At 38.8% G+C, this 25,291-nt stretch overlaps 1 protein-coding gene across 4 annotated transcripts; it reads right to left on the reverse strand.

Annotated features, from left to right (window-relative positions):
- Positions 1–253: 253 nt before the first annotated feature.
- On the reverse strand, positions 254–24,790 carry pds5 (cohesin associated factor B pds5). Of its 4 annotated transcripts, none has more exons than XR_015330203.1 (31): positions 24,220–24,783; positions 17,671–17,993; positions 16,229–16,380; positions 15,908–15,987; positions 15,586–15,736; positions 15,041–15,179; positions 14,510–14,746; positions 14,060–14,170; positions 13,786–13,901; positions 13,463–13,565; positions 13,038–13,157; positions 12,363–12,446; positions 11,948–12,070; positions 11,712–11,819; positions 11,300–11,410; positions 10,869–11,016; positions 10,475–10,635; positions 10,201–10,268; positions 9,957–10,053; positions 9,168–9,476; positions 8,761–8,964; positions 8,297–8,368; positions 7,934–8,062; positions 7,421–7,694; positions 6,982–7,115; positions 6,175–6,276; positions 5,820–5,981; positions 5,386–5,458; positions 4,751–5,193; positions 3,751–4,293; positions 254–704 (listed from the first exon to the last, which is right to left on the reverse strand). XR_015330203.1 is itself a non-coding variant. In XM_086992858.1 (31 exons), the coding sequence occupies exons 3-31, from the start codon at positions 17,761–17,763 to the stop codon at positions 4,261–4,263; spliced, it is 4,137 nt and encodes a 1,378-aa protein (XP_086848984.1). In that variant the 5' UTR covers positions 17,764–17,993; positions 20,117–20,194; positions 24,220–24,783; the 3' UTR covers positions 254–4,260. The 4 variants fall into 4 exon arrangements, 3 of the variants coding, with proteins under 3 accessions (XP_086848984.1, XP_022667534.1, XP_022667532.1); XM_086992858.1 differs by adding an exon at positions 20,117–20,194 and having other exon boundaries at positions 254–4,293; XM_022811799.2 differs by having other exon boundaries at positions 254–4,293; positions 4,757–5,193; positions 24,220–24,790.
- Positions 24,791–25,291: the final 501 nt, after the last annotated feature.

The raw sequence follows: 25,291 nt of genomic DNA on the forward strand, positions 1-25,291 counted from the left end.
GTACAAAGTTGATTTTGTAACGACAGAAACGGCTCATCCCCAATGACCCAAATGGAATTTTAAGCCAGGTGCGAGGAATAATCAAATGATTTTTGTGATGACAAAAGCTTCGAACTTCTGGCATAGTAGTTAAACAAGCTAGTCGACCTTTTTTGCATTATTCGTTTATAGTTATGCAATGAAATTCTAGAATAATGAACTAGCCGAATCGCAATACAACTATACGATACAAAGGGAAAAACGACACGTCAACTTATGTGTCCATAGCAGTACAGACAACACCGTCTCTTTCTCTCTGTCTTTCTCTTTATATAATGTCTATTTACAATCATAATCGTCTGCTTTTACCTTTGCCATCCATCAGATTTGCATCGTTTTCGCACATTTTTCTTTCTCTACATTTTCCTGGCTCGACAGTTATCGAACACACCGTAGTCTAATCTTTCGCGGCAATTCGAGTTCCTAGCGTCGGATCTCTCTCGCTTCGTCAATATTGTTAATGGAACTGCATGCCATCGCTGTTGAGAGCTGCTGCTTGGTGATAGCACGAACTTCAGTCCACGATATCACACGAAGTTGTTTTTGCTGTGGTTGCTTTATTGGTACTGCAGTAGTTGCTTGCCTTTAAACTCTGCTCAACCTGTACTCGCACTTTATTATAATTTAGTGATTTCGTTCCACATTTTCTCACGAATGTCCATTCACTATTAATATTTCAGAAAAAAAAAATCAAATAATAATAAAAATAAATAGAAATACATACTACTAATATAATTAATATTTCTACTCATATTATCGCCTTTCGTTTCTTTTTCTTTACCACCTTCTATCTTTCATTTCGTACCCATATTTTCGTTTGCGTGGTTCACATTGTTATTACCATCGTCGTTACCGCGCATTAATCATGTCGATCGTTAATCTCTATCCGCGGCCACTGTGCATCGACGATCTGTCGATTTTTCCACCTTCGCATTGATACTGTTGTGTCTGTTCACTGTTATCAAGGGCAATATCGCACTGGTCATGCAGTTAATAGTTTGTATATGTTTATTATTACTGCCGCGATCATACACAGCCATTCCACTTTCTGGATTCACAATCGCCTCCATTTCAGTTCGATGCTATATCCATTTGCTTGAGAATCGTTTTTTTTAGTTTTCAAGGGCAATATTTACTTTTGCGATATTATTTTCCTTTCATTATGCGCATTTATATTCAACTAGTATCTACTATCAAACGTTCTGGTTTTCTAATAATTCAACCTTTCATTCTCACTACAGAACTTGTCGCAAACAAATGCCTTTGTCTTCTTTGTGCTAAAATAGCTCGGTGATTGAAAATATTTTTTTTTTTTTCTGCATTCATCCCTATGTCACTCGCGCAATATTTGCTCTGTTCGTTACATTACATCGTTGATTGACGGCTAAATTCGTTTCATGAAATATAATTCATTCCATTGTCTAATCAGATGAATTAGTCATTAGCTGGTTAGTATAGTTATAGGAGTTCCACACATAGATGTGGGTATCGGTGTGTGAATGTCGTCGGAAAAGCAGCTATCGCCGGTAACTATGCTCTAGCTTCGTTGGTCTACTAATGTATACGATCGTATTTTTCTATTGGTAATGATGATTGGGTTGATGAGCATACATGAACACGTTAACGCCAACTCATAAAAGAAAAACAAATAGCTTTTTTTTTTTTAGAAAGATGTGCTAAATGTGATGTCGCTAGAATTGTTTCGCTAAGAATTCTGTCCTTTACATTTTTTCATATGCAGTATAATAAACAATTTAGTAAAATAATATAGCGAATGAATTATAGTGACTTAATGAAAAACGCACAATGCTTTAGCCGTGGGTTGGTTTTACTTGCTGAATTTGAATCAGGTTCAAGTCACGTATCAAATCAAATCGTTCCATTAATGCTACAAATGACCATTGTATGCGGACTTCTTATTAAATGACATCGAATGTATAAATTGGGCCATTAATCTCGCCTTCGCAATGTATCTGCCGATCCGTTCTGCTAAACAGCGTCACTGGCCGGGTCAAAATAATTCTGGTGATGAAAATCTACAATGCAATCGTTTCAGTGTGATATTTTCTTGCTCGCGAAGTTTCTCTACCATGGAAACTTGCAGTTAAGCAATTGTAACGGCCTTGCCTACTTTCAAAACTCGAGATAGAAGGACAGCCGCCATCTTGTCTACGTCTACTCTATGTAGTAAGGAATCTTCATCGCAAATTGAGATGTGTTTCTGCTTTTGCGTGCGCTCTTGCGTCTGAACGATCCTCGGTACGGTTGAATGAATATAGAAGAGTCTTGGCCGGTCCATGTCGCTCTGTGTATGTATCTATGTGTGTGGGGGTGTGTGTGTGTCAGTAATATTAAATAGATTGCTCACAACGCCTCAAAGAGTTCGCCTTTCTATCAGTCGAGAATCAATTATCTCCGCTGAATAGTCAATAATACAGTAATGCTCACCAGCAGAACGGTGATTCACATGAGAACGCGAGCTTTGAGCGTTCAAGCATCACTCACTCCCTGAACACGCTGCTAGCGACATCCATATGCAATCGATGCGTACCGTTAGGGCAATTAATTCACTCACTCAGTCATCAACGCGTTTCCACCAACCGTTTGCTGCACAAGTAGTCTTTAACTTACCTGCACTGTTTTGACCAGTGGCGTATTTGACATCTGACGTCATACTTTGGGTATCTATTACTCTCTAGTACCTAAACCTCGTAGCAACCTTACCTGTCTGCTTATAAATCGTATTTGCTCGGGATTATTATATATATAGAGAGGATGTCATCATCTTTTAACGGGGTCAATTTTTGTTGAAACTTAGTGGCGCTGTCGTCAAGCGCCCTAAGATGGTAAGAGCACACGACCCGTAAAAAGAAAAAGCATCATAAAGTGGTAATGACGTATATAGAATATTTGGCATTTAACCACCCGCCCATCCTTCCGATTGGTTTCGACACAACAATCGCTTCATTAACATTATTAGGTGCAGACGCCGCTGTTGTTTTCAGTCGGCTCTAACTCCAGTCCAGTTCACTCAGACATACAGCGTATAACACTCATCGCAGCCACATTTAAATGGCTGGTCGAAGTGCCATGCGAAACCACCACGTTTCATCTATTAGAGGCATACCTACGTTACTCGTTCGCTCTGGTAGCACATCCGGTTGGCAGGACATTCATATACTGTGACTTATGAACCACCTCTATCCGATGTCTTTTTACAAAAAGCAGAATCATTTACCGACAATTCCTGAGCTACGTTAGCTTATCTGCTTTGCTGCGGGTGTTGTCAGAATACGATCGGTATCACTGTCAGGCTGTTTTAACTCGTAACCTTTCAGATTGTTCTCAGTGGTAGAGTCCATTGCTCAGTCAAGCTATGGGAACCTAATAGTTCTCCTCATCTGCTCGAATAGCATCCGAAAAAATCGAATTTTTTATATTTCAAAAACAAACACAGTGTTACTACTTTATACCGATACTAGCTATTTAAGTGTCAATTTCGGAATCGATGACTATTTGTGTGTGTTTGCTTGTTTCTTTGTTGGTTGGTTTGTATGTGTTATTGAAGATGTGTCATTACTCAATGTTATTAAAAAAAAAATGTTGCGGCCTTTTTATATCAGCAGAACATCTTCCCTATTATGCTCTTTTTGTGGATGAAGAAACACAATGTATTGAAATAAGCAGCAGAAATATTATCATCGTTCCTACCCATTGTTTGATAGGATGGGGTAGAACAGGTCAGCCTCGATAATAGTGATTTGCGAAATTCGCCTAGATACACCGCGTCGTCATAACATCGCGCTTGCGCGTCCACTCCTTTTGCGGCCGAGTTACTTGGCTGTCCAAATCTGGCTGTGAGCAGCCCTTTTTCTGGTATCATTTTGTGCTGTGATGTTCGTGTTTCGTACGTATCGCTCGCTACGCGTTATCCGTAGCTTTACCACTGCCACCTCAACCGTTTGACTGAGACTATTGATATTCGACGTCAAAGCTATTCATACTCTAGCAGACGACATTGTCAGCTGTCTCAGGAAAATTGAATTAGATCGTACAGTTGGCGGCGCATGAAGTTAGAATGATTAGAGGTGATCGCACATTGTTGATATGATCGAACGAGGGGTTGCCATCTCCAAAGCATGGCTGACGTCACCAAGAGTCACTGGTATGCCGCAAAGATCGTTGCGCCGTGCTTCCTGCATCAAATCCGATCAACATATTTCACTGGACGTGGGATGATCGGGTCATTCGTTTCTACAATACATCATGCATAATCAAATCATAAAACAAATGGAACATGTTTAGATAATATTTGTATACCAGTAGGAAGTAGTTACGCTCGAAGGTTGTCCCAGGCCACAGTTAAAAGCAGCAGTGGGACAAAGATGTCAATAATAGCAAAGAAACGATATTTTTTTCTTGCAATATTCCTTACACAATTAAGCTAGATTAAGCGTAATCCCTACCTTTCTATATGGACGAAGATATTTTATTGTCAATTAAGCATAGTTAAAAAAAAAAAACGTTTCGATTTAAGTTCAACAGTCTGTAATAGAATCTGTTTTTCAAGACTCCAGAATTACTATTAATTAATTTAATTAGTTAATTAACTAATTAAGTTAAGTATCTACTGATTATTACCATAGATCATAATTTTAGATGACGTGTGTTAAAGCCTTGAGTTCGCAAATACAACACAATGCGCACTTACCCCTACCTGATGCGACTGATCGATCTGATTGGCAGAATTATTGTCCTGTACAGATGGCTGTATTTGGGAGATCCCACCGGTGGTCGCTTCAACGCATAATCGCTTCACGGACGAAGCGCCGTCCGGCGTAAGAAGGTGCATGTTTCCGCTAGCTTGTTGCTGATCAACCTGAATCGTCGTTACTTGAAGATGATGATGGAGTTGTTGCTGCTGTTCCACCTGCGCGATCTGCTGATGGCTTCCATCGGTGGTGATGAGAATACTCGCCGAGCCTTGCATCTGTTGAAGTGGCACCATCGAGCTGGCGTCCAATGATCGCTTGGTTCCGCCAGTAGGAGTCGACTGGGAGGTTTGCATTTGGATGGTTGCCACCTGACCCTGGGCCATGCTTTGTAGAGCTACTTCTGTCGGTACAGTCACTTGCTGAAGTTGCATTAGAGTGCCTACAGGAAGAGAGAAAACATCAAGAAAGGATTACGATCGTCAAAAAATTTGTACATGGCTGTGCAAGGTGCAGTTCGTAGTCAAAATCTCAAATGCCTCAATGCTATCTACCCGTAGTTATAAAGCTGCGCGATATCGCGTATGCTAGAAAGGCAGTGGCTTTATTTTTGTCACTGTTAAGCTGTACATACCGCCCGGCTGTTGGCCGATGATGTTCACTTGATTTCCATCCAACGTGGCTTCAAGTCCGACTCCACTTCCACTCTGTTAAATGGATTGATCAATCAGTTGATATACACTGTGTGCTAAACGATTGCTAATGTAAAAGCATTCTTCTATGATGATAGTATGCTGGCAATAAACATTATATTTTCATACAACTTGCAGTCGTAGCAATGAAAATGAAATCTTAGTCTCACAGCTGGGTTTTCCCGAGTACATACGTATCACGTAAAAAAAACACGGTTTTTTGATTGAGAACAAATCAAAGCACTCCACTACCTATTGCATTAAAAACCCTCGATATAGTTTGTTTAGTGCTTATAACGCACTCTATATCCCACGCAATCATTATACAATTCGACTTGAACGTCATGAGTTCTTTACATCATTCTGGTTAACCTACCTGTTGTTGTGTAACTGTGGTGGCTGCGGCTACAGCCGCTCGTGTCGCAACAGCTGTCGCCTGTTGCTGCTGTTGATGCTGCTGCGTATCCTTTTTGCTTCCAACCCCACTAGCAGTGACTGCGGATGTTGCTACCATTCGATTCGATGTGTCTTGAATTTTCTGTATCAGAATACCAGAAGACAGCAAAACCACAAGCTGTTAAAAAAGACAACAATTGGTGCGCGCACTGCATAACTTGGAATTCACCTCGAGTAGGGAAGTTTACTTAATGGAGCCTTTCTCTATGTGAACTCCACGGAACGAAACGTCTCATACTTAAATATCATAACCCCGTTAGCCAATAACGACTTACCCTCGGAGGAGCAAAACCGAGCTCAGGAGGAAGGTAGTATTTGGTATTGTATGGAGTACTCTTATCTGGTAATACAAAGAGTTTTGCTGGCAGTCTAGCTTCCTGAAAGGCGCATGCCAATACGCACACGTTATAAAATACACATGCACATGATGCGTGTCACCAACTATGTGAAGGTGAACTGAGAGTGAAACTCTGTTAAAGCGGTTAAAATAACTTTACGTTTCTGTATAAAAATATGTAGTAAATATTAATTTTTACATGGAAATTTATAATAGGCATTCGAGAGACATGAATTTTCGGTTGTTGAGCAAAACATTATTGTTTCGTCCATTGTTTAAGTTGAGAATTTCAGCGTCTGCGAATCGTCAAATTTGATATATCGTTGAAAAGCTCTGTTTACCCTACAGGGCTTTTGCTATCATTTTGTTCAGGTCATAATGCTTAATCTCAAGGATGGACTGCAAATGGAAATGTAAGCGGCAAAAAATCTCGTCGGGTGTCTTACTCGACGTTTAGTGTTTGTCGAAGCCAGCAGCCTTTAAAGCAGCACAATTCTACTCGATATGTTTTCGCTCTACACGTATGGCCTCCTGTCTAACATCGAAAATTATTCGCTCCGGAATTATAGTCGAATTCGAAATCACAGAGACCAATTTCAATAGACTTCTTTGATACCTTTATAGGGAGATTTTGACTTCGACGAATGTCGCATGCTGCATAAAACCTATGTCAATATAGAAAGTTGCGATAAAATAGGGGCATATTTAATGGCGATAACCTTTTTTTATTAGGGTATTTTCTTACCTGAGGCACTTCTCGAAGGCCAAAGTTTGCAGTCTTACTCATTATGAGAGCTAGCGTAAGGTCGCAGACAGCATAAAGGCGATGATTTGCTGCTTCATTTGTTGGATTTTGCCGATCCTTCGAACGTTTGATGCCTAAATTATTGACGTACATAAAACATAAAGAAGTTACCTGCCTCGTTATCGCATACTTTGATAATTAATAATATTAGTTTCTCTATTTTGATAAATTTCATGAACAATCATCTATACCGTTTCATAATTGTTTATTTGATAAGTGCCAAGTCAAACAGCTTGATGTCAATTCAGTCAGAATAAAAAAGGGTTTACCATAAGTGAGATTGTGCTATCTCTTCAAAAACCTGTTACAACAGGGGACTTTACTAACCCTCAATCAGACAAATGTAGTAAAATGTTATGAAAGCTGGATGCAAACATACCTTCAAGCAGTTTCTTAAAGTAAGAAAATGAGTAATTGTCATTTTTTGAGCAGTGCGGCTCAAGCTGAAACCAGAGGCATTCCTTGATACGGTTAAGCGCTTCCACATCAGCCGGTTCCTCGTACAGTGGATCATGTGCCATCAAGTGGATGACATACACTACGACGTAATCTGGCAGAACGGTCAACAACTTTGGTGAAGCCGCAATTGGATTTGCCTTGAGATACTCCCGTCGCCGCTGGATGTTTGCAAGAAGATAGTGTCGCATCTTCGCCTGGAATGGAACGTAGAGAGCAAAGAACACAAAGTATAATTTATTTTACCACTACATTGTACAGAACATATGTGTATTTATATATGCCAGTGCATTATTACAAGTACACTTACGTACTTGTATGTACTGCCGTTGATATGCAGAAATTTTTTCACCAGATTAGAAACAGGGCAAAATAAGCTGCAAGCCCACAGCTTTTTTCACATTCAGGAAAACACAGTTTTTTTCCATTCTTTTACCTTGAGTGGTCGACGTTGTTCGATGCCTCCATAGGAGAGCAGAGCCATAAATTGTAAAGGCAGCTGCAAACTCATCAGGCGTTTATGGAGTTTCGCACTGAAACGTTCACGGACTTCGTCCACCGGATCCTAAACACAATGAAAAATTAATCTTACTTAAAATAAAGTCTTTCTTAGATACTAAAGTAAGTATAATTTTTCATCGAGGAAAAATGTACAACTCAATTTATTCATATGGAATTTTGTATTTTCATACTTTTATATACAAAAATATATATATATGAATTCATTATCCAAGGCACCTTAAAACTAGATGTAAAAAGCTATCTCGCTCCGGTTAATGGGAGACGCTAGATGACTTACTGTTATGACCCCTACAAGTCGCTGGAATTGCGGTTGCGTGATAACATCCGCATATACCGTACACGAGCACACCTATAACAGTCAAAACAAAAATATTAATGACTTGTTCCGCTACCGTTATCCTAAGCAACACATTTTTAGATATTTCCAAATTATATCTATGGACAACCTGGCACCACAATAAAATTACGTTGTATTTTGCTAAATTACGACACAGGATAGGGCAAAAATAAGCTCAAAGGGAAAATAAACCGAAGTATATAGCTAGGAAAGTGTTAAACTTACAATTGTTAAAAATAGGGCTTACAATTGAAGCGGCATTCGTATTAGCTAGTAACTTAATTTCTTTTCTAACAAGAAGTTTAGTTTTTCTCATTTTTATATTGACATTGTTTCCTACTGTAAGCCTACTTTCGTTTTCCCTTGTATATGCAATAGCGTTTCATTTAGTCAATGTAACAAACCTTTAGAATTGCCGCAGCGGCCCATAGACGGAGATAACTTTTCTCGCAGTCGCTCACGTGCTCTCGTTCCATCAGGTCGCCCTGATTTTTTAACATTGTAATCAAAAGGCGCAATGTACTCGCTGCGTTGGCCGTCAAAGCTTGAGTACTTTGCTCTACCTCTGTTTCCTGCTCCGGCAACTGCGAATTGCCCTGCTGTTGTGCCTGTAAAGTAGGACATTAGTTGCGAAGCGAGTCCATATAATAAAATACCAAAGTAGTGCATAAAACCAAAAATTTCACCGTATACGGTACATCAAGATAAAGGCTTTTTAATTGCTCGATCGTGCATGAGCTGTTAGGTTGCATCACTTAACGATTAAAGGTAATAAAAAGCATTTAAGAGTGTCCTAAAAAAACAAATTTACCTGATGCATGTTGGACAGGCCGACAAGCCACCGTCCTATCATCTTTATGCCAGCTAGTTTACATCGTGTCTCGTGCGGCAGCGCTTCATATTCGCACCATTGAAGTTCACTCATGCGTGCTTCCTCTTGATCCAACATCAAGAGTTCCTTTACAACAACTTTGGAGACGACACTCTTCATTTGCTGGTAGAACGTCTCAGGTAGGAGTAACGCAATATGCCCAAGGGATACAAGGGCCGTTTCGAAATTGGCCGATGCCAAGGTAAGGTGCTGTTTCAAATGGTCAATTACCACACCTAGAACACGCTCCTAAAAGTCGAAAATAAACATAAACGGTACGGGAATCACAACGGTGAAGAAAGTTTCATGAAGAAGCTATACGTAACTGGTTTCTCAGCTTTTAGCAAAACATTGAACGTGTGAAGATGGCGTAACTAATTCTACTAATGGTCTAAAATAAATCTAAGTAATTTTATGTACTGCATTGCCTACAGCTTTGCTTTGAATTTCTGGACCCTACCAGTGTGAAACGGAGTGTGTGTTCAGTCTCGAACCTGGACTATCTTACAGGTCCGTAAGCTTAGTGAGCAAAGACCATACCACTAAACCACTACTGGGTTGTTACTTATGGCGTACCCTTAACTTGAACATCGCGACTGGAATAATGCACGTGAGTTACTGTCTAATAATTTTTTAAAAGGGGATTCGAAAAACAAAACTTCCAGTTTAAGTCAATCTTAAAATTGCCCTAGGCTTCGGGATAAGTAAACAATAACTTTTATATTAAACCTTGTGAAACACCATGTTGTAGAGGCATTGCACGGCGTATTTCGCTTGTTTTGGAGTGCCGTTTTCAACGAAATTCTGCACAACGGGCTGGAGGCGCCTGGAAAGCCACACAGAAGTTTGTTAGCTGTTATTCGTTAGGCTGAACTATCAAACTACTTAGCATTTATTTCCTGCCCTCGAGAGAAAATCAAGCTCCCAAATTTAATGCATATAAACATTGTTCATAGAATACCCGCCTACTTACTGTGCAATGTTAGGGAAATGCGTCTCCAGATCTTTTCCCACATTCGACAAGACCAGCAGTACTTGTACCTTCAACGGCAGATAAACGGATCATCATTTTTAGAATACTCCATTATTTATTTTCTCTCTATTGAAATCTTTATAGAGATCAAGTCGATGCGCAAATTAATTTCAAGTAACGATCGGCATTGATCCCTTTAAAAAAGCAATTTCGTTGTCTAACAGTTAGCCGATGTTATATTTATGGTAATTGCAGCGGCGACGTATAGGTGTACCTGTGTCCTAGAACAGTCGAACCCAAGAAAATGATAGATCGTCTCGAAGATTTCCTCATTCATAAACGCGTTTGGAAACACTCCACTCAAAGTGTGGAGTAACTCCAAGCCACGATACGCGGATTGTGGCACGTTGCACTGGATGTCTATTTCACCCGTCCCTACACAGTATAGTGAACCAATATTAAGAAAGAAAAGTTAATTTTGGTGGAAAAAGAGGTACCTTTTGAGAGATGGGTAATAATAAGATGTCATCAAAGCACAAAGAAGGCGTGGCTTATCGTTTGAAGTGAGAAAAGTATTGATTTTTATATGCGCACCTATTCATTTTTACTCTTGACAAGATGTGTCGTTTAATAAACATTTTTTTTTCTCTATTTTTCAAGGTAATCACCTTGCAACGAATCCTGGACGTATCCTAAAATTTGTTTAATTCCTGCAGAATCAACGACAACTGGCGCCACCCGTTCCAGCATTTGTTTGATCGTAACAAAGAACGAGTTGGTCTGTACGGGCAGGCCGAGTGACTTAAGAACCTCTTTCTGCAAAATTATGTCCAAGAAAAAAAATATAGCAGAAAATTAAAATCCGTCTTGAGTGTTAACTTCGTATTAAACTATTGGTCCAAGAACACGGTAATAGCAATCGACGGCACTGAACAACCATGTTAGATTAAATAAAGACTCTGTTTTTACACCACACGACTAGCCGAATCAATTCTTAAAACATGTATATTAGAACTTAGCTTGATTATCATACTATAAACAAACTCGTAAAAAAATTAAATAACTTAAGAAATATAAGCGCATTTAGGCATAAACGTACCACACTTTTTTCCGCTTCGGCACAACTTGCCCCGCCATCAAGAATCAGAACCATATGCTGATATATAGCAGGGTTCACCCGGAGAAGGTCTGTGAATCTTACCAGGTACTCCTAGAATCTCGAGAAGAGGTTAAGACATTTAGAAAATATGCGAACAACTACATGCAGGCATCGAAATCATCATTCTGGTAAAGTTCATCACCAGAGGAACTACTATGATCTAGGGCTTCTTAGTAGCAAAATCAACGAGACATAACGGTGAGTATTTCGCAAGTCACTTAGCTACCTTGATATGCGCCTTCCATTTTATGAGTCGCGCTAAAGGTTTTCAAATCAATCGCTAACAAATTGAGCATTCATATCGAAGCACGTAACTGCAAATAGGGCAGGAAAGAAAAAAGCACTATCTCACTTGTGCTCGAACTGGTTCAGGTAGATTCCTCGACATGTGCTGAACCCGTTTCATTAATTCTTCTTGCTTCTCCGAGTCCATGGGTCCGGAACCCAACAGGTGAACAACCTAGTGTAAAAAGTGGGACAGTTATCAATGAGCACTGGAGTTGCGTCAAGTAATCATCAGTGTTGAACATGTGTGGCCTAATCAGCAGCACTCGCCTTAAATGTAAGCGAAAAAGAAGTTAAATATACCTGTTTGATTTGTTGCCGAATGGCACATTGGCATTTCAGAATTTCGATGAGTGCCTTTACCGCATGTTCATCACACGTTACAAATAGCTGGTACAGTTTAAACGTTCGAAGATCATATGATAACTGAAAGACATAAAGCATAAAACGCCACCACATTTACTAAGAAAAATGACAAACGTAGCTTAATAGTGAAATTTTACAGTTTATTTATGAAAACACTAAGAAGATTCAGAATAATCTTCGATTCCAGAAACCTATTAAATATCCACTTGGTATAAAGTATGTACTAGGAAGCGCAACGAACCAAATTCACCGCTTTTATCTTACGAAAAATGCAGCGCAGCCCCGCATGGCAAACAGCCTTTTGAGGCAATACGAATAACTTATATTATCACTTAAAGCAGCTTGAGTATACCTGGTAGGGAACAAGGCAAGTGTGTAGGATGCGTTCAACAATCAGCCGGTCTTCCAGCTCACTCTGATAATATACGTGCAGCACCTGCAAGGACAGCAAAGATGTTTTAGATACGCCTCAATGAACGACCCAGCTGTGGAAGCAACACCTTGGCCTCAAAAATGTTAGTTCTATAAAAATGCCCAGAAGAAACACAAGTAAAAATATGGAAAAAGCTTTTTAGGACAGCACATGCTATTATACCAACCACCAAGCCAAAGATTAATGAAAAGAAGAAGAATCTGATCCGTCATACCTAATTAGTTTGCATGGCTTAGTTTACGATATCCAGTTTATATTCAGGCAGGATTTGAATAAGTTATACTAGTATAGAGTCTAACGAAGAAAAAAAACCGAAAATCTTAGCCCAGCGAGACGAGGCAATTCAGTAAATGATGATAAGAGGGAGTATTTCAGTAAGATTTAGTATCTGTTCAAAGATAGGTACGGCTGAATTATCTGACTGCGGGCTGAAGTGGTATCAAATCAGGATTGTTTGTCTCTTCGAGCTTAATCTTAGCTATGTACCGTCCGGATAGCGTATGTGAAAAGGATTTGCGCAACGAACTACTACAGAGTAGATGATCAGTGTATTGAACTGAAGAATGTGGTCGCTTTTCATTCAGGTAGTCGTACCTTGTCTTTGATCCAGGCCACACATGCAACGATATTGGGGTCTTCTGTCTCATGCGAGCCGCATGTGAGGTTCTTATAGATGTGCGCCAAACCTAACAGCGCCTCCCGTCGAACTTTGAACTGCTCAGAGAAAAGATAAAATATATAGATCCAACATTAAGTTCACAGATAGCCTTGAATTTCATCTCAGGGTTTATCACTAATCGGCGGTGACACCAAATTCAAATTAGCAGCCTTCGAAAACTAAAGTCGGCAATCTTCTCATCTCAAAATCAGTCTTTTTGTGCACTTCAATGATAAAATTCGCATTTTTTTTTTTAATTTCGTTTTTTGCGACTCGAGTCTTGATTAGACAGAGACATCCAAGCTACAACACCAAGGATTGTTTAGAAACTAGTGACAGCAGAAAGCAAAGAAGTACTCACGTTTTTATCGAGGGTGCGTTCTTTGACGATGTTGAGAAGCTCAATACTGACAGACTCGAAGTTCTTTTTCGCTGCCTCGACAATCGCCATCACGACCTCAAATCTGTTCATTAAAAGAATGCACCAATAACCAAAAGTTAATTTGGGCTAATAATCAAAACCCAAGTACAATTTTTGATCAATTCACGTTTTGTCCACCATTAACTTCGTCTCACATAGTATGTTATCCCATTATAGCCCTTGTCCTTTTTTTTTTTTTGAAACGCTTGCTAAGTACGCGAACGGCAGCATCTTAGACACAGAAATGCTGACCAATTCTGTACCTGACACTTTCGTTGGGATCATGCTGTCTCGTTTTCAGCGCCTGCGTGATATCATTTCTCAAAGATGGCTGATTTAATAAGAAGTGCATTGAATACTGGACGCACCGCATTCGAACCTATAAACGGCAAAGAGGCAGATAAGTAATGTATGCAGCTCTACAAGAATCAGGCCTATTCTTTAAATGATTAAATGGTTACTTAGTGTTATAATTATAGAGCCATTTAATAAAAAAATAGTTTAGTATAAATCACTCTGCTAATCCGAAGCGCTTACCTGCAGTTTGATATCATTAAAACGGCCGACAAGAGCGTTCCACAAAGCGGGGTACTGGCCGGCTAATTCCGAATTTTTTTCCGAGAACATTCGCGCGACCAGCTTGGTAACCTGTGTAACCACAAGAAGCAATGATTTAAAATTTGTTACCTACTTGTTTAACAACTCTTGGGTCAGTATCTATTCCGCGGAACGTTAATCGATTAAGTGTACACATGGATTCGTTTAGGCTGATCAATTTTTAGATTCAACCATGCCGAGTTTTGGGTCTAGAAATGAAAGACCACATAAATTCCTTAACTCTGAGATTTGGTATTGATAATGAATTATTATTTTCTTGGAAAACAAATTGACGATTTCATGTGCCAAATTGTTGTCACACATTTACCCCTCGTCTCATAAGTCCTATTGCTTTTGAAGTATCATCGTTTTGTCGTTGTGTTTGCTAACCTCTAGTCTCTCATTATTCTCTTTGCACTTGAGTTTCATTTCGAGCTGAGGTAGAACTCCTGCCATGGCCTGCGGTAGGATATGTGACAGCTCGTAGATAATGTCATACATCGACGGAATGAGAGTTGAACCACCAGTTTTGCCCAGGACTAAATAGTTGTTAAAGAACAGATGCAGGTGCTGTTCGAGGGCCGATGATGTTTTCTTAAGAATTTCACGTGACAGTTGCGATGCTACCTGTAAAAGCAAAAACCAATATCAGTCATGACCAAATCGAAAATCAGTTACAAGATAGCCAAACCAGACGAAGAATAAGCAATGGCTGTGTTCCGGTTAGCCATTCATAATATCGATAGCCTCACTCAATTAGATTTTCTTGCTATTATCGTACTTAGGGAAACGCAAAGGTGAATTATGCTATTAACCAGTAGTATTACAGTCTTGTCTGATATAAAATATCATATAGTTCCCTACAAACACATTTTTTTTAATGTTTGCCTATGTAAGCTGATCAAAGCCAAGTCGTCATGCCTTATGAGACGACTTTTTGGGTGGAACAATGTAGGCAAGCAGTGTGTCAAGCAGCTTCTGCGAAACTCCGTCAGCCTCGTTGATCAGTGGGCATAACATTTCCACCATGAACGAGCGAACCTTTGCGCTGTGGTAATCGCTGCAACAATATGACAAGTACAAATATCTGTTGTTCTTAGCCCAGTCGAACACGGAAATCGATGACTGACTTCAGTCAAAACACGTTATAATAAATATGCATGTCAATAAAATTTTCAAGACGTATTAAAATATATTATAGTTTTGACAAATGATAATATTAATACAATAATAATAATTATCATCATTATCAAAATTAAGCAGTTGTTTTGGGACTGAAACGCAGATGGCTTTCACAGTAATTCGGTCAGAAACATGTACAATCTGTATAATTGCTTTTTTTATAAAGGTTCCTCAGCGCTAATACGCCCACAACTGACAGCGACGTCTGTGCCAGGCATTATAAACATCAATAAGAATCAAGATACGTGTAGATTACGGCGTATGTAATCTGTTCTTATACGTACTTGACGATGCCAAGGATGAGTGTGTAGAGGTTACAGATAATGGTCTGATTGCATTCGAGATCAAGACAAATATTAAACGTTTTCACCCAAGCGAGGTTCTCCAATAAATAGAAGTAACGTTTAAATGTTGGATTCTTCGGATCCTTAAGACCTGAGAGAAAAAATGTTGCAGTAAAAATTCAATTTAGAAACAAATAACGTACTACAAATTGAGCTTATATGCCAATCAAAATATAGGTTATGTTAATAATTTAGTAGCTGTTGTCATCAGTTAACTTCGAACAGCGTGTGACGGAAGGTCAGGACACGTGAAAACACCTACCTTGGAGTTGTTGAATGAAAAATTCAAAGATGGCCCGCAGCTGTTCCGGGTCCTTATAAGGAGCCTCGGGTGCAAAAACCCTAAAACAATAAGAGTATAATGATATGAAGCAGCTCCCATGTTGCTCCAACGGAACATATATATTCGTATAACCACTATCACTGTGGTGATAATGGTTTTGGTGATTGCATAGGGTAACACATAATTAGAATTGGCCTGCTAAGTTAGCCCTAAATGAGTAATGGAATCTCCTGTTAGCGATTCATTTTTTTCATGCATATAAAATAATCAAATGAAATGATAGGATTTGTATATGCGTACCTGAAGACATCGGCAATGCAACAGGCAACGAGCAACCGTACATCTCTGGAATGATGTTCAAGGAAGAACTCGGAAGCAAGATGCAGTGCCAGTTCAGAGTACCGCGAGTTGTCGTCTTCTTGATTCAGGTTCTGGAAGGCTTGAGCGCACTCCTGTGCGATTGCCAAAAATTACACAAACACGAATCGAGTGAATACGATTTCGAGTTTCACCATTAGTTTTATTTGGACCATCATCGACGTATGTATGCTTTTTGATAACGTGATGCCGTGACATGAATTAATTATTGATATCTACGTTTTACGTCCGAGACAATCGCTAAGAATTGCTGTCTATGGATATGTGCGTGCTAACTAATGCTATGATACTGACAATCACCAAAATAATTAGGTCCTCAATAGAAAAAAAACGTTATCATGTAGTAGAGAATTCGACGGCTTTTCATATCGCTGCTCCTTTATTTATCACTTTTGTACTATTCACTTATCTTAAGCTAAAATTATTTTCAAAAACTGTGAATAGCATAGATCTCTTAGGCCGTAGGCTTAGGTTTATCAGGCACCTGTAAATGATTCAGTTAGCAACAAGCATCTATCAGTCTCCTGCGACATGACGGTACTAGCTGCATTGTGCAACTCTGACAAGGTTACGTTCCATTAATGTGTTCGGTTTTTATTCTTCGTTTAGTGTTGTAAAAAAACTGTAACTGGCAACGAGCGATTTTGGTGCTTGGCCAAAATCTAATCACATTAGTGGTTCTTGCGGTTTCTACCTTTGGAACGAAATAGTAAGATCTGGCCAGAAAGAGCGGCTTAGAACGCCTCTGTATACAACGAATGGTGGTTAGACCTCAACTTATGATGAACTTACGATGTTATGGAATTAAATTGGTTTCTCAGCTCCAAGCCTTAGCTCTGCGTCAGCGCGTTAGCTTTAAATATGAACCAGGTGCGGGCGCGAACAAGTGAGCATATAATGCCCCTTCTATGCGATAAACAACAGTTTTCACGGGCTAACTTAGCGTACTTGTAGGACTTGTTCTTTCTTACCTGCTTATGTTTCCAAACTATACTTTTAGGTAACGAAGCCCTAAAACAACTTTCGAAAATATCGAATCAAGAGCGAACGCTCATATTATTGAGCGAAATTTATCTTAAGGTGTTTGCCGAGTGGTTCACAGACTGAATAGCAAGCATTCTGTATCCGTTACACCTAGAGGCGTTTCGTTTGGAACCAACATAAATATTTAGCTCCAATTGCGCTAGTTGCTCTGAGTATAGTTACATACATTATACTCCACCCCGCTTCATTTTATCTGCGTCATATACATAATAATGTGACCTTACTAATATTTACAAACTACTATTACGCACATTTTGTTGCAGTTACATTTGATTGAGCTGCTGGATTTTAGTGACATGCAAGCAAGAAAATGGACGTACCTTCAGTCTCCTTGCCAAGTCATCTTCCGGAAGCTCGGCATAGATATCTTTAACGCCCGGCGGGTAGACAATCCTCATCTGAGTGCTAGCCATTGTAACCGATCGGGATCCGAGTCGCTTTCGAGGTTACCGCTACGATAGATTTTGGTAAAAAAAAAACTGGCGGGGTAGCTGCTAGCGCTCGTTGTATGACTGTCGGACCGTGCCTCATTCAGCACAGCTGCCCTCACCGATTTCACGCCGCATGCCTTATGCAAACGATTCCCAAATCAGGCTGCCCAAAATCTGTGCCGCGCAGCCGGCAGCGCCATGCCGGCTCGTGTCTGGCTCAGGAAAAGTTGCGGAAAGAAAAGACACTTGTTAATAGAATTAAGCTGTGAGGCATTTACTGCGATATATTTGAGAACAAAGGAAACGAGAAATAGAAATTGTTATTGACATTAGAAGACACTAAAGTTAAAACGTATCCTGATGGTAAATGTGTCCAAAAGAATATCATGATCCTGTACTACCGCTGCTACGTTTTGGAGATTTCGCTAAAAGCGTACAAGGGCTACCATAACATGGTAGATGTAAGAAAAAAAGGTAGTTTTGTATAAAGTATTGTAAAAAAATAATAGTTTAAAAAATTAGCTATATAGAAATCAGCCTCACTTTTAGGTTACCATATTTAGAATTCAGTATTTCCTTTTTGGAATTAAATAGTATAGTTGAAATTTATTTTCAATAAGTGACATTTTGAGAGTAAAAAAGTATATGATGCAGTCAATACTGAGATAATCACCGTAAAAACAAATTTGAGAGATCACAATCATGGCTAAACCTTTGGCTGAGATGGCCAGGGATCTTTGGTTTAGGCTTCGTCAATGACATACTGCACAACAAGCAAATAATGAAGCTTTTCAATGAAATATTATTAAGCCGGGGCACGCGATTGATATGCGAAGCTATCAATTGACGTACTTCTATCGTTTCGGGTCATGAAGAACGCTTGCTATCGTATTAAACTATAAAGCTGCTATATTATCAGAACAGTGCGAGCAATAAGCCAGACAAATATGTCCTATTAATAAACAAAATATCTCACAATATATTGGGTAGACGTTTAGGATTGCATTGTTTTTGTCCACTGCTTTCTTTTTTTTCGGTTGCTGATTGATTAAATTAAAGTTTCTTTTCCGAGTTACAAAATTTTATTATGAGTTCAGGCGTTGAAGAGAATGCACCTCTTAAACTGTGGCAATTTGGCATTTCATAAAACAGAAATTATATTTAATATAAAAAGCATATTTATTACAACAAATGATAAATAAACACCATCTCATCGGTATACAACAGCTACTAACAACCAATTTTTAAGGAAATGAATTTAATCGAAAAAAAAAACTAAATAAAATTTAAACGCGATTCAAAATTAACGAGTTCTGTTTCGATTTCTTTTGTTTATATTTTACCTAATGCTCATTATGTGTTCATCACCTCTTAAAGGTTTTGTTTTAATAATAAAATTTACCTTTTTCTTAAACAGCCGTTTTTTAGCCGGATTTTCCATCTTTATCATCGGCCCAAATTAATTACTGTATATGTTAAAGATCCTTTTCGCTAAATAGGATTTTCATTTTTTTGGGAGTATCAGAGCTTGGAAATTTAAAAAATAGATTTATGTTAAAGTTCAAACTTGGAAATAGTTTTTTGGTCTGGACAATTACGCACTAAAACATATAAGGAATATAATGATTTCCCCAACGAAATATATTACTTGATTAGCAAACAGCAAATTTTAAAAAGAAATCAATAAACAAAAACCCAAATAATCTCTGCGTAAACCTAGCTATTAGTGCCTTGACAAGTTTATAGTTTTGCTAGTATTTCCATATCAAGCTTTTTTTTAACATTTCAAGCTTAGTGACCCCCGATGTATATACGATTTGATATACAGTTACTCGTCCAGATATTATAATTTCAAAAGTAAATAAAGCGGGTTCAATTACAGTCTATTGGTTATCAGTAGCATTCTCCATAGCTTTAGCGATGGTGATGACCTTCATGGGCCTTCTCTAAAACTGCTAAAAATAAATATAGAAAATTGGAAATACTGGTAGATAGATGCGAAAGCACCGGTGCTTACGTTTTCGTACCATTTACAAGAAAATGAAATAGGTGTTCGCGGAGGATAATAACAAATGAGGAAAAGGCGTTGAGTACATCTGTTACTGTAAGACGTGAAAAAGAAGCACCGTATGTTTAAAATCAATTATATGATTTGGCCGAATGTCGAACCCGGTTAGCAACACCTGCTGGAAGGGCTGAATGACTAGGATCTCGCCTTCATAATAATAACGCCAATATCCATGTGTTCTAAAGATCCTTCATCTAGGAAGGTTTGGCGTATCTCATAAATGAGGTGTGTAAAGACGTAAATCAACAACATACTTTTTTCACGAACCTGTTGTATGCAATTCTCCAGGGAAAAAATTCTCGAAATAATAAGCCAACTGCTGTATAAACATCGATGAGGTTTGACCTGGTCACAAACAACAGACACACATATTTACATTTGTATAAACCCTGCCGAATATGGAGTTTGTGTCATTGTCTTGAAACAATGACAGGTTTATGCCACAAAAATTTTCCGTATGAAAGGTATTTTAGACAATAGCACGGATTACATTTTTTCCCAGTTGTATGCACCTTGGACGAAGAGACGTCAGAATGTTTTTTTTTTTCATAGTCTTTCGAACTCAGGTTCATGAATGATTTCGATTAGATTGGTGCAGAATAGCTTTTGCACATATCTAATCGCATTTTCTCCGCTGTTTATACACGTTTTCGGCACTATTAATTAATTATTGTTTTGTTTTATGATGAACGAAATCTCATTTTGAAATAGCGTTTTAGGATGAATGTTACAAGCAAAAAGTAAGCGCAGTTTTAAACTTTGCTTCGACATCAAAGAACCTATCGAAGGAACTCGGATTATTTATAGAGCCTGAGTGCTAGGTTTTTCGTTCACCACATTCCGATACGTAACGCTAAAGGATGACCACCTTTTTCGAGCACTTACAAATAAAATTCAGAATGGTGCATTTAACATGTAAAGGAAAAAAATCTCAAAAATCAGTTGAACAGGTTCTTCGATACCAGACATATGATAAGTTAATTTCTAAATAAAAATTATTGAGCGATAGAACTAGATAATTTATTGCTAACGTTTGGGCAAGAGACTGTTTTTTAATTAGTTTAAAAAATGGTCATTACTTTTATATCAACTTAAGACATATATACTGTGCACATCATTTCTATTAAAGCTCATGGTATTTTTTTAAATGGTTTTTATTACAAGTGGAAGTTCAAGTTGCTGTTTCCTGCGGCTTCCTGACCATCGAATGTATTCTAAAGAAGAGGGGTAATAAGAAGTCGGCTACGTCGACAATCTGTTGTAAAAGGTCTAACACTTGAAAGCAACAACGACCAAACGCAAGACCGTGTACATTTGTAAATCCTACTTAAGATGTTAGTTTAGTAATGACTTGCATGTTAGATTGCTCGTTAAAACTTTTAGCATTAATCAGACCGTATAGCAGGCCTCGTCAGGAGAGGTGTTCGGAAAATTAAACGCTTTTAACACAAATAGTTATGCATCTACCCCCTGAAAGTATCTGCTCAATCTTAACGAAAAAAGTAGTGTAGCAAAGCAAACGGTTTTATATAATATACGTTACCATCCTGAATGAATGAAACAGTTTCTTTTTAGCGAAAGTCTCGTCATAAAGCGACTTGTATTTGACATATGTAATGCCGAATGATGACGTCGAGTAACGAGATTGTATGATAAATATACAGCTCGCGTAATAAGGTCAACGATCACCTTCCCTGCTTGGAGGTGTGCCAATACTAAGTTGAGGTAGAGGCCATCTGGCACAGTATGCAAAAATATTTGTTGATCTGACTGTTTCTATCTGAACGGCAAGGGATATGGTTATATTACTTTTGGTCGATTCTCCTAGAATATACAATCATAACTTCAAGCTTTTAAGCTCCACAATTATGAAAGCCCTGAAATGCGCATGCTCAGGTCTCGTAATCATTCAGTCATTAAATATGTGAATGGTCCTATATTGATTAAATAATTTTTCGTTAAGCTAAGCTTATTCAAACGCCGTCATGCGGTCAAAGTGCCTTAGAACCAGCTTAAGCAAGCTAAATTCGATAGGCGAATTTTTACACTTTTCTAGAGTTCAATCCAGGACAGTAGTAAATCGACTTTACCACAATTTACCAAACTAGCAAAAAAATCAAAAGAGTTTAATTAAATTCAAGTTTATAGTCTCAAGTAACAAGGTTTTAACAATTTGATAACTTATTGGACGTAGCGTTTATGTGACGTTTTATTTTTTATTCGATATATTAAATGTCGGTTTATTGTCATTCGGGAGCTAATGTTCACGTCGTCATCGTAGCTTTGCAAGGCTATTTGCTTATTACTTCACTAACAATATGCGAATTATACTTGGCATTTTTCACACGAAAAGGAGTCGATTTTCAAGAATAACAAGAGCTCCATAGAGTTCCTCTATGGTACGCTTGTGAGCGTACCATAGAGGAACTACGTCCCAACTGTAAAATCGCTCTAAATAGGTAATTGTATTTAAGCACGTCTCGTCGTCATGTAACCATCGAGTTAAGCTATTAGCGTATAGATAATTAGCTACCCATTTAATTCCACTAGTCGACGCCACCAATACCAGCTGTGCTGATACATAAACAGGCGATTACATCACCTTTCTATTGCAAGTTCGTATATTCGATTTGTCTGTCTCATAATTGCGTTAGCAACAGACATCATTCACAGTAACTTTTCTATCCGTTTTTACTAAACGCAGCCAACATATCAATTTCGGCTGACGTATATGGGAATCCCTTAACTTTTTTGCCATTTGTAACATCTAACTTTCGTAATATGCTTATAAGCTTTTAATATATGCTTTTCAAGACAGAATTGATAAGGTAATTTCTATACACTATGTTTCTAGTGACAAGGTATCGCCTTGTGTATGTTGACGAACAAAAATGACACGTCGTAAACACCACACGGATCCTATTTAGGGAAACAAAATCGCCAGGCGCCGAAAAACACGCCAAATAGAATACTTGACGAAAAATGAGAGCAAAAGATACAAAGCGGAGCAGGCTTTGACACAATCTGGGTTAGAGCTGATTATCTCTGTTAGGTTGGTATCATACATTCTCCTCTTTTACCGATCCAATTATAAGTTATTATTATTGTTTTTACGACTGATAAAACACAGCTTTCGAGTAGAAATGATGGTTTCTTTTCAGTAATCCCCTAATGGCACTTTAATTAAATCACTATTAGTTTGACAGTGTAGTAATTTTATAGTTCGTCATTTCTTCTCTATCATTCTATTCTACTAGGCTAACTACTACTCGATCCTTTCGATAGCCTTCACAGCCAGTTGAAGTACACTACACTAGGAGCTATTACTGCGTCGAAAGCATGTCGAGCTTTTGTATACCCCAGATCACATTTGACACTCATTTGTAACTCTGTCCATTGGAAGCAGCAGTCGCTGCAAGTGTCACGGAAACTATGAAGATTATTGCTATTGAGCACAAGCCATTCGTTCCGATTAAACCAGAAAGAAACGTCAATTTTTTTCTATTTTGCTGTTGTACATTAAGTCGAAGAAACCACCCAGAGGTCACTCGTATTATATAATAGATATGTATCGCAGCGGCACGGAAACATTTTAGAATAATATGGTACTGTTGTCCAAACAGTCTATCACACTATTTAGTGGCTATGATGCTGGTTTGATATCATTTTCGGCCTATCATTGAGGAAGGATTTTAGTTCCTTCTTTCTTCCCAGTCTTTCCAACCTGCAGTTTACTAACTAATTGCCAGTATCCATTTGTCGACAATACACAGCCAATAATCGAATCAAACAAAAAAAATAAGACGGGTGAGCTAAGGTGTTTTTTGCAATTGATGATGTACACTTAACTCACTGAACCAGCTCACAGGGCTCCATTTCTGTGTTTATCTTTCTGATGTAAATAGAGAAAGGCATACACAGTTAACGACGGTGTCGCATCTGCCATCGTATCTAGCGGAACTACATTGATACTTCAACAATTTTTTATGTCGCATCAGGACATATTTGACACGACTGCACCGAGATGTTTGAAACTCTCTCTATTACGGGTCGTTGGGCGGGTAACTCTTTATGTGTTCGTTTGCGAAACGGGGAGAAGTAGCTCTTGGGTCCGCTCTGATGCTCCGGACGTTGTGTGGTGTTGCTTGTGTTAGTAGTTAACCCACAGGTCTGGGTGACCGGCAGCACACACAAAAATGATTCCTTCCACTTAGCTGGACTCGAAACTGCTTTACCGAAACGGACATGATTGAAAGATATCTAACCATGGTTGGTTAATGAATTGCCCGCATCAGATAGGATCGACTTGGTTTCTTTGTCGGGGAACATTTAGTCGCAAGAAGCGAATCGCATTTCGTCTCTTTGTTTACCTTGTGAAGCGAGCGCCGTATAGTTTCTAGCTGAAGGATAGCTTCGTCGGTGGCTAGCTGAGAGGCTTAGATAGGTAGTCTATCGTAAGCGACAGTGTTCACAATGCACCGATTGCACACGAAACGTCCAACGTTTATTAGTCCACAGGGCCTGCACACCTCGTCGCCGGTGAAATTTGCTTGAAAGCGACGCGAAACTCGGTGCGGATCAACCTCAATTCGAACGTTTTGGCGGCTCTTAGTAGTTGCACCAAGAAATCGAGAAAAGTTCCCAAAATGTCGCCTAGATGGCGGGACTGCCATGGCGGTGGTTGGGGGCGAGGACGTTGTGCGTGGAAAGGGCCCGCCAAATTTAAATCCTGACAATGGCGGGCAATACTGTGTCTTCTTCCTCATATTCTGATTTCACTCATTTTATTGGTTGTTAATAAATCTTAGTAGTTTACCAGGTTCCGTATATGTAACTAGGGGCTAGTCACATGGTTTGTGGTTGCGTTTCAAGCAAATCAAGTTATTACTATCTTTAATAGTTATGCTTTGTTTCAAGTCAAGAACAAAATGTCTGTTTCTAAAACACACATAATATTTCTCATATCACCTTCTAACGGATTGTTAGCAGAATAAGTAAACAGGTTTAACTTGGTTAAAAACGCATATCCATTAGACTACTTCTGGCTTTCCCGAAGTGACCCTTTTGGTTTCCGCATCATGTTCTCTGCAAACGCTTAAGATAGGCATTTCGCAACGTGTCTTCTAAAAACCTTAGAGCCAAACATTATCGCAAAGACTGAGCTCAAAACATTATAAGGTAGCCATATAGATAACTTTGGGATCAATAGGAGCCTTAGAAGATTATTCTGCACGTAGCACTAAACGGTTTTGTGGGAAAGCTTATACTTATCTATTTTTCGAAGCACTGCATTGACGTCTTCGATATAGAATATGACGCCCCTACAAAAAAAAAAAACGTCATTTTAGTTTTGTCAATCTACATAAGATTCGCTAAAATAATCAACACACAAATCATCAAAGCCATCGAAATTAGCGCCTTGAACTCAGCCTACGGTTCAGT

This window comes from Varroa destructor, unplaced genomic scaffold (assembly GCF_002443255.2).
Source record: "Varroa destructor unplaced genomic scaffold, Vdes_3.0 BEIS01000006.1, whole genome shotgun sequence".
Classification (NCBI taxonomy): Eukaryota; Metazoa; Arthropoda; class Arachnida; order Mesostigmata; family Varroidae; genus Varroa; species Varroa destructor.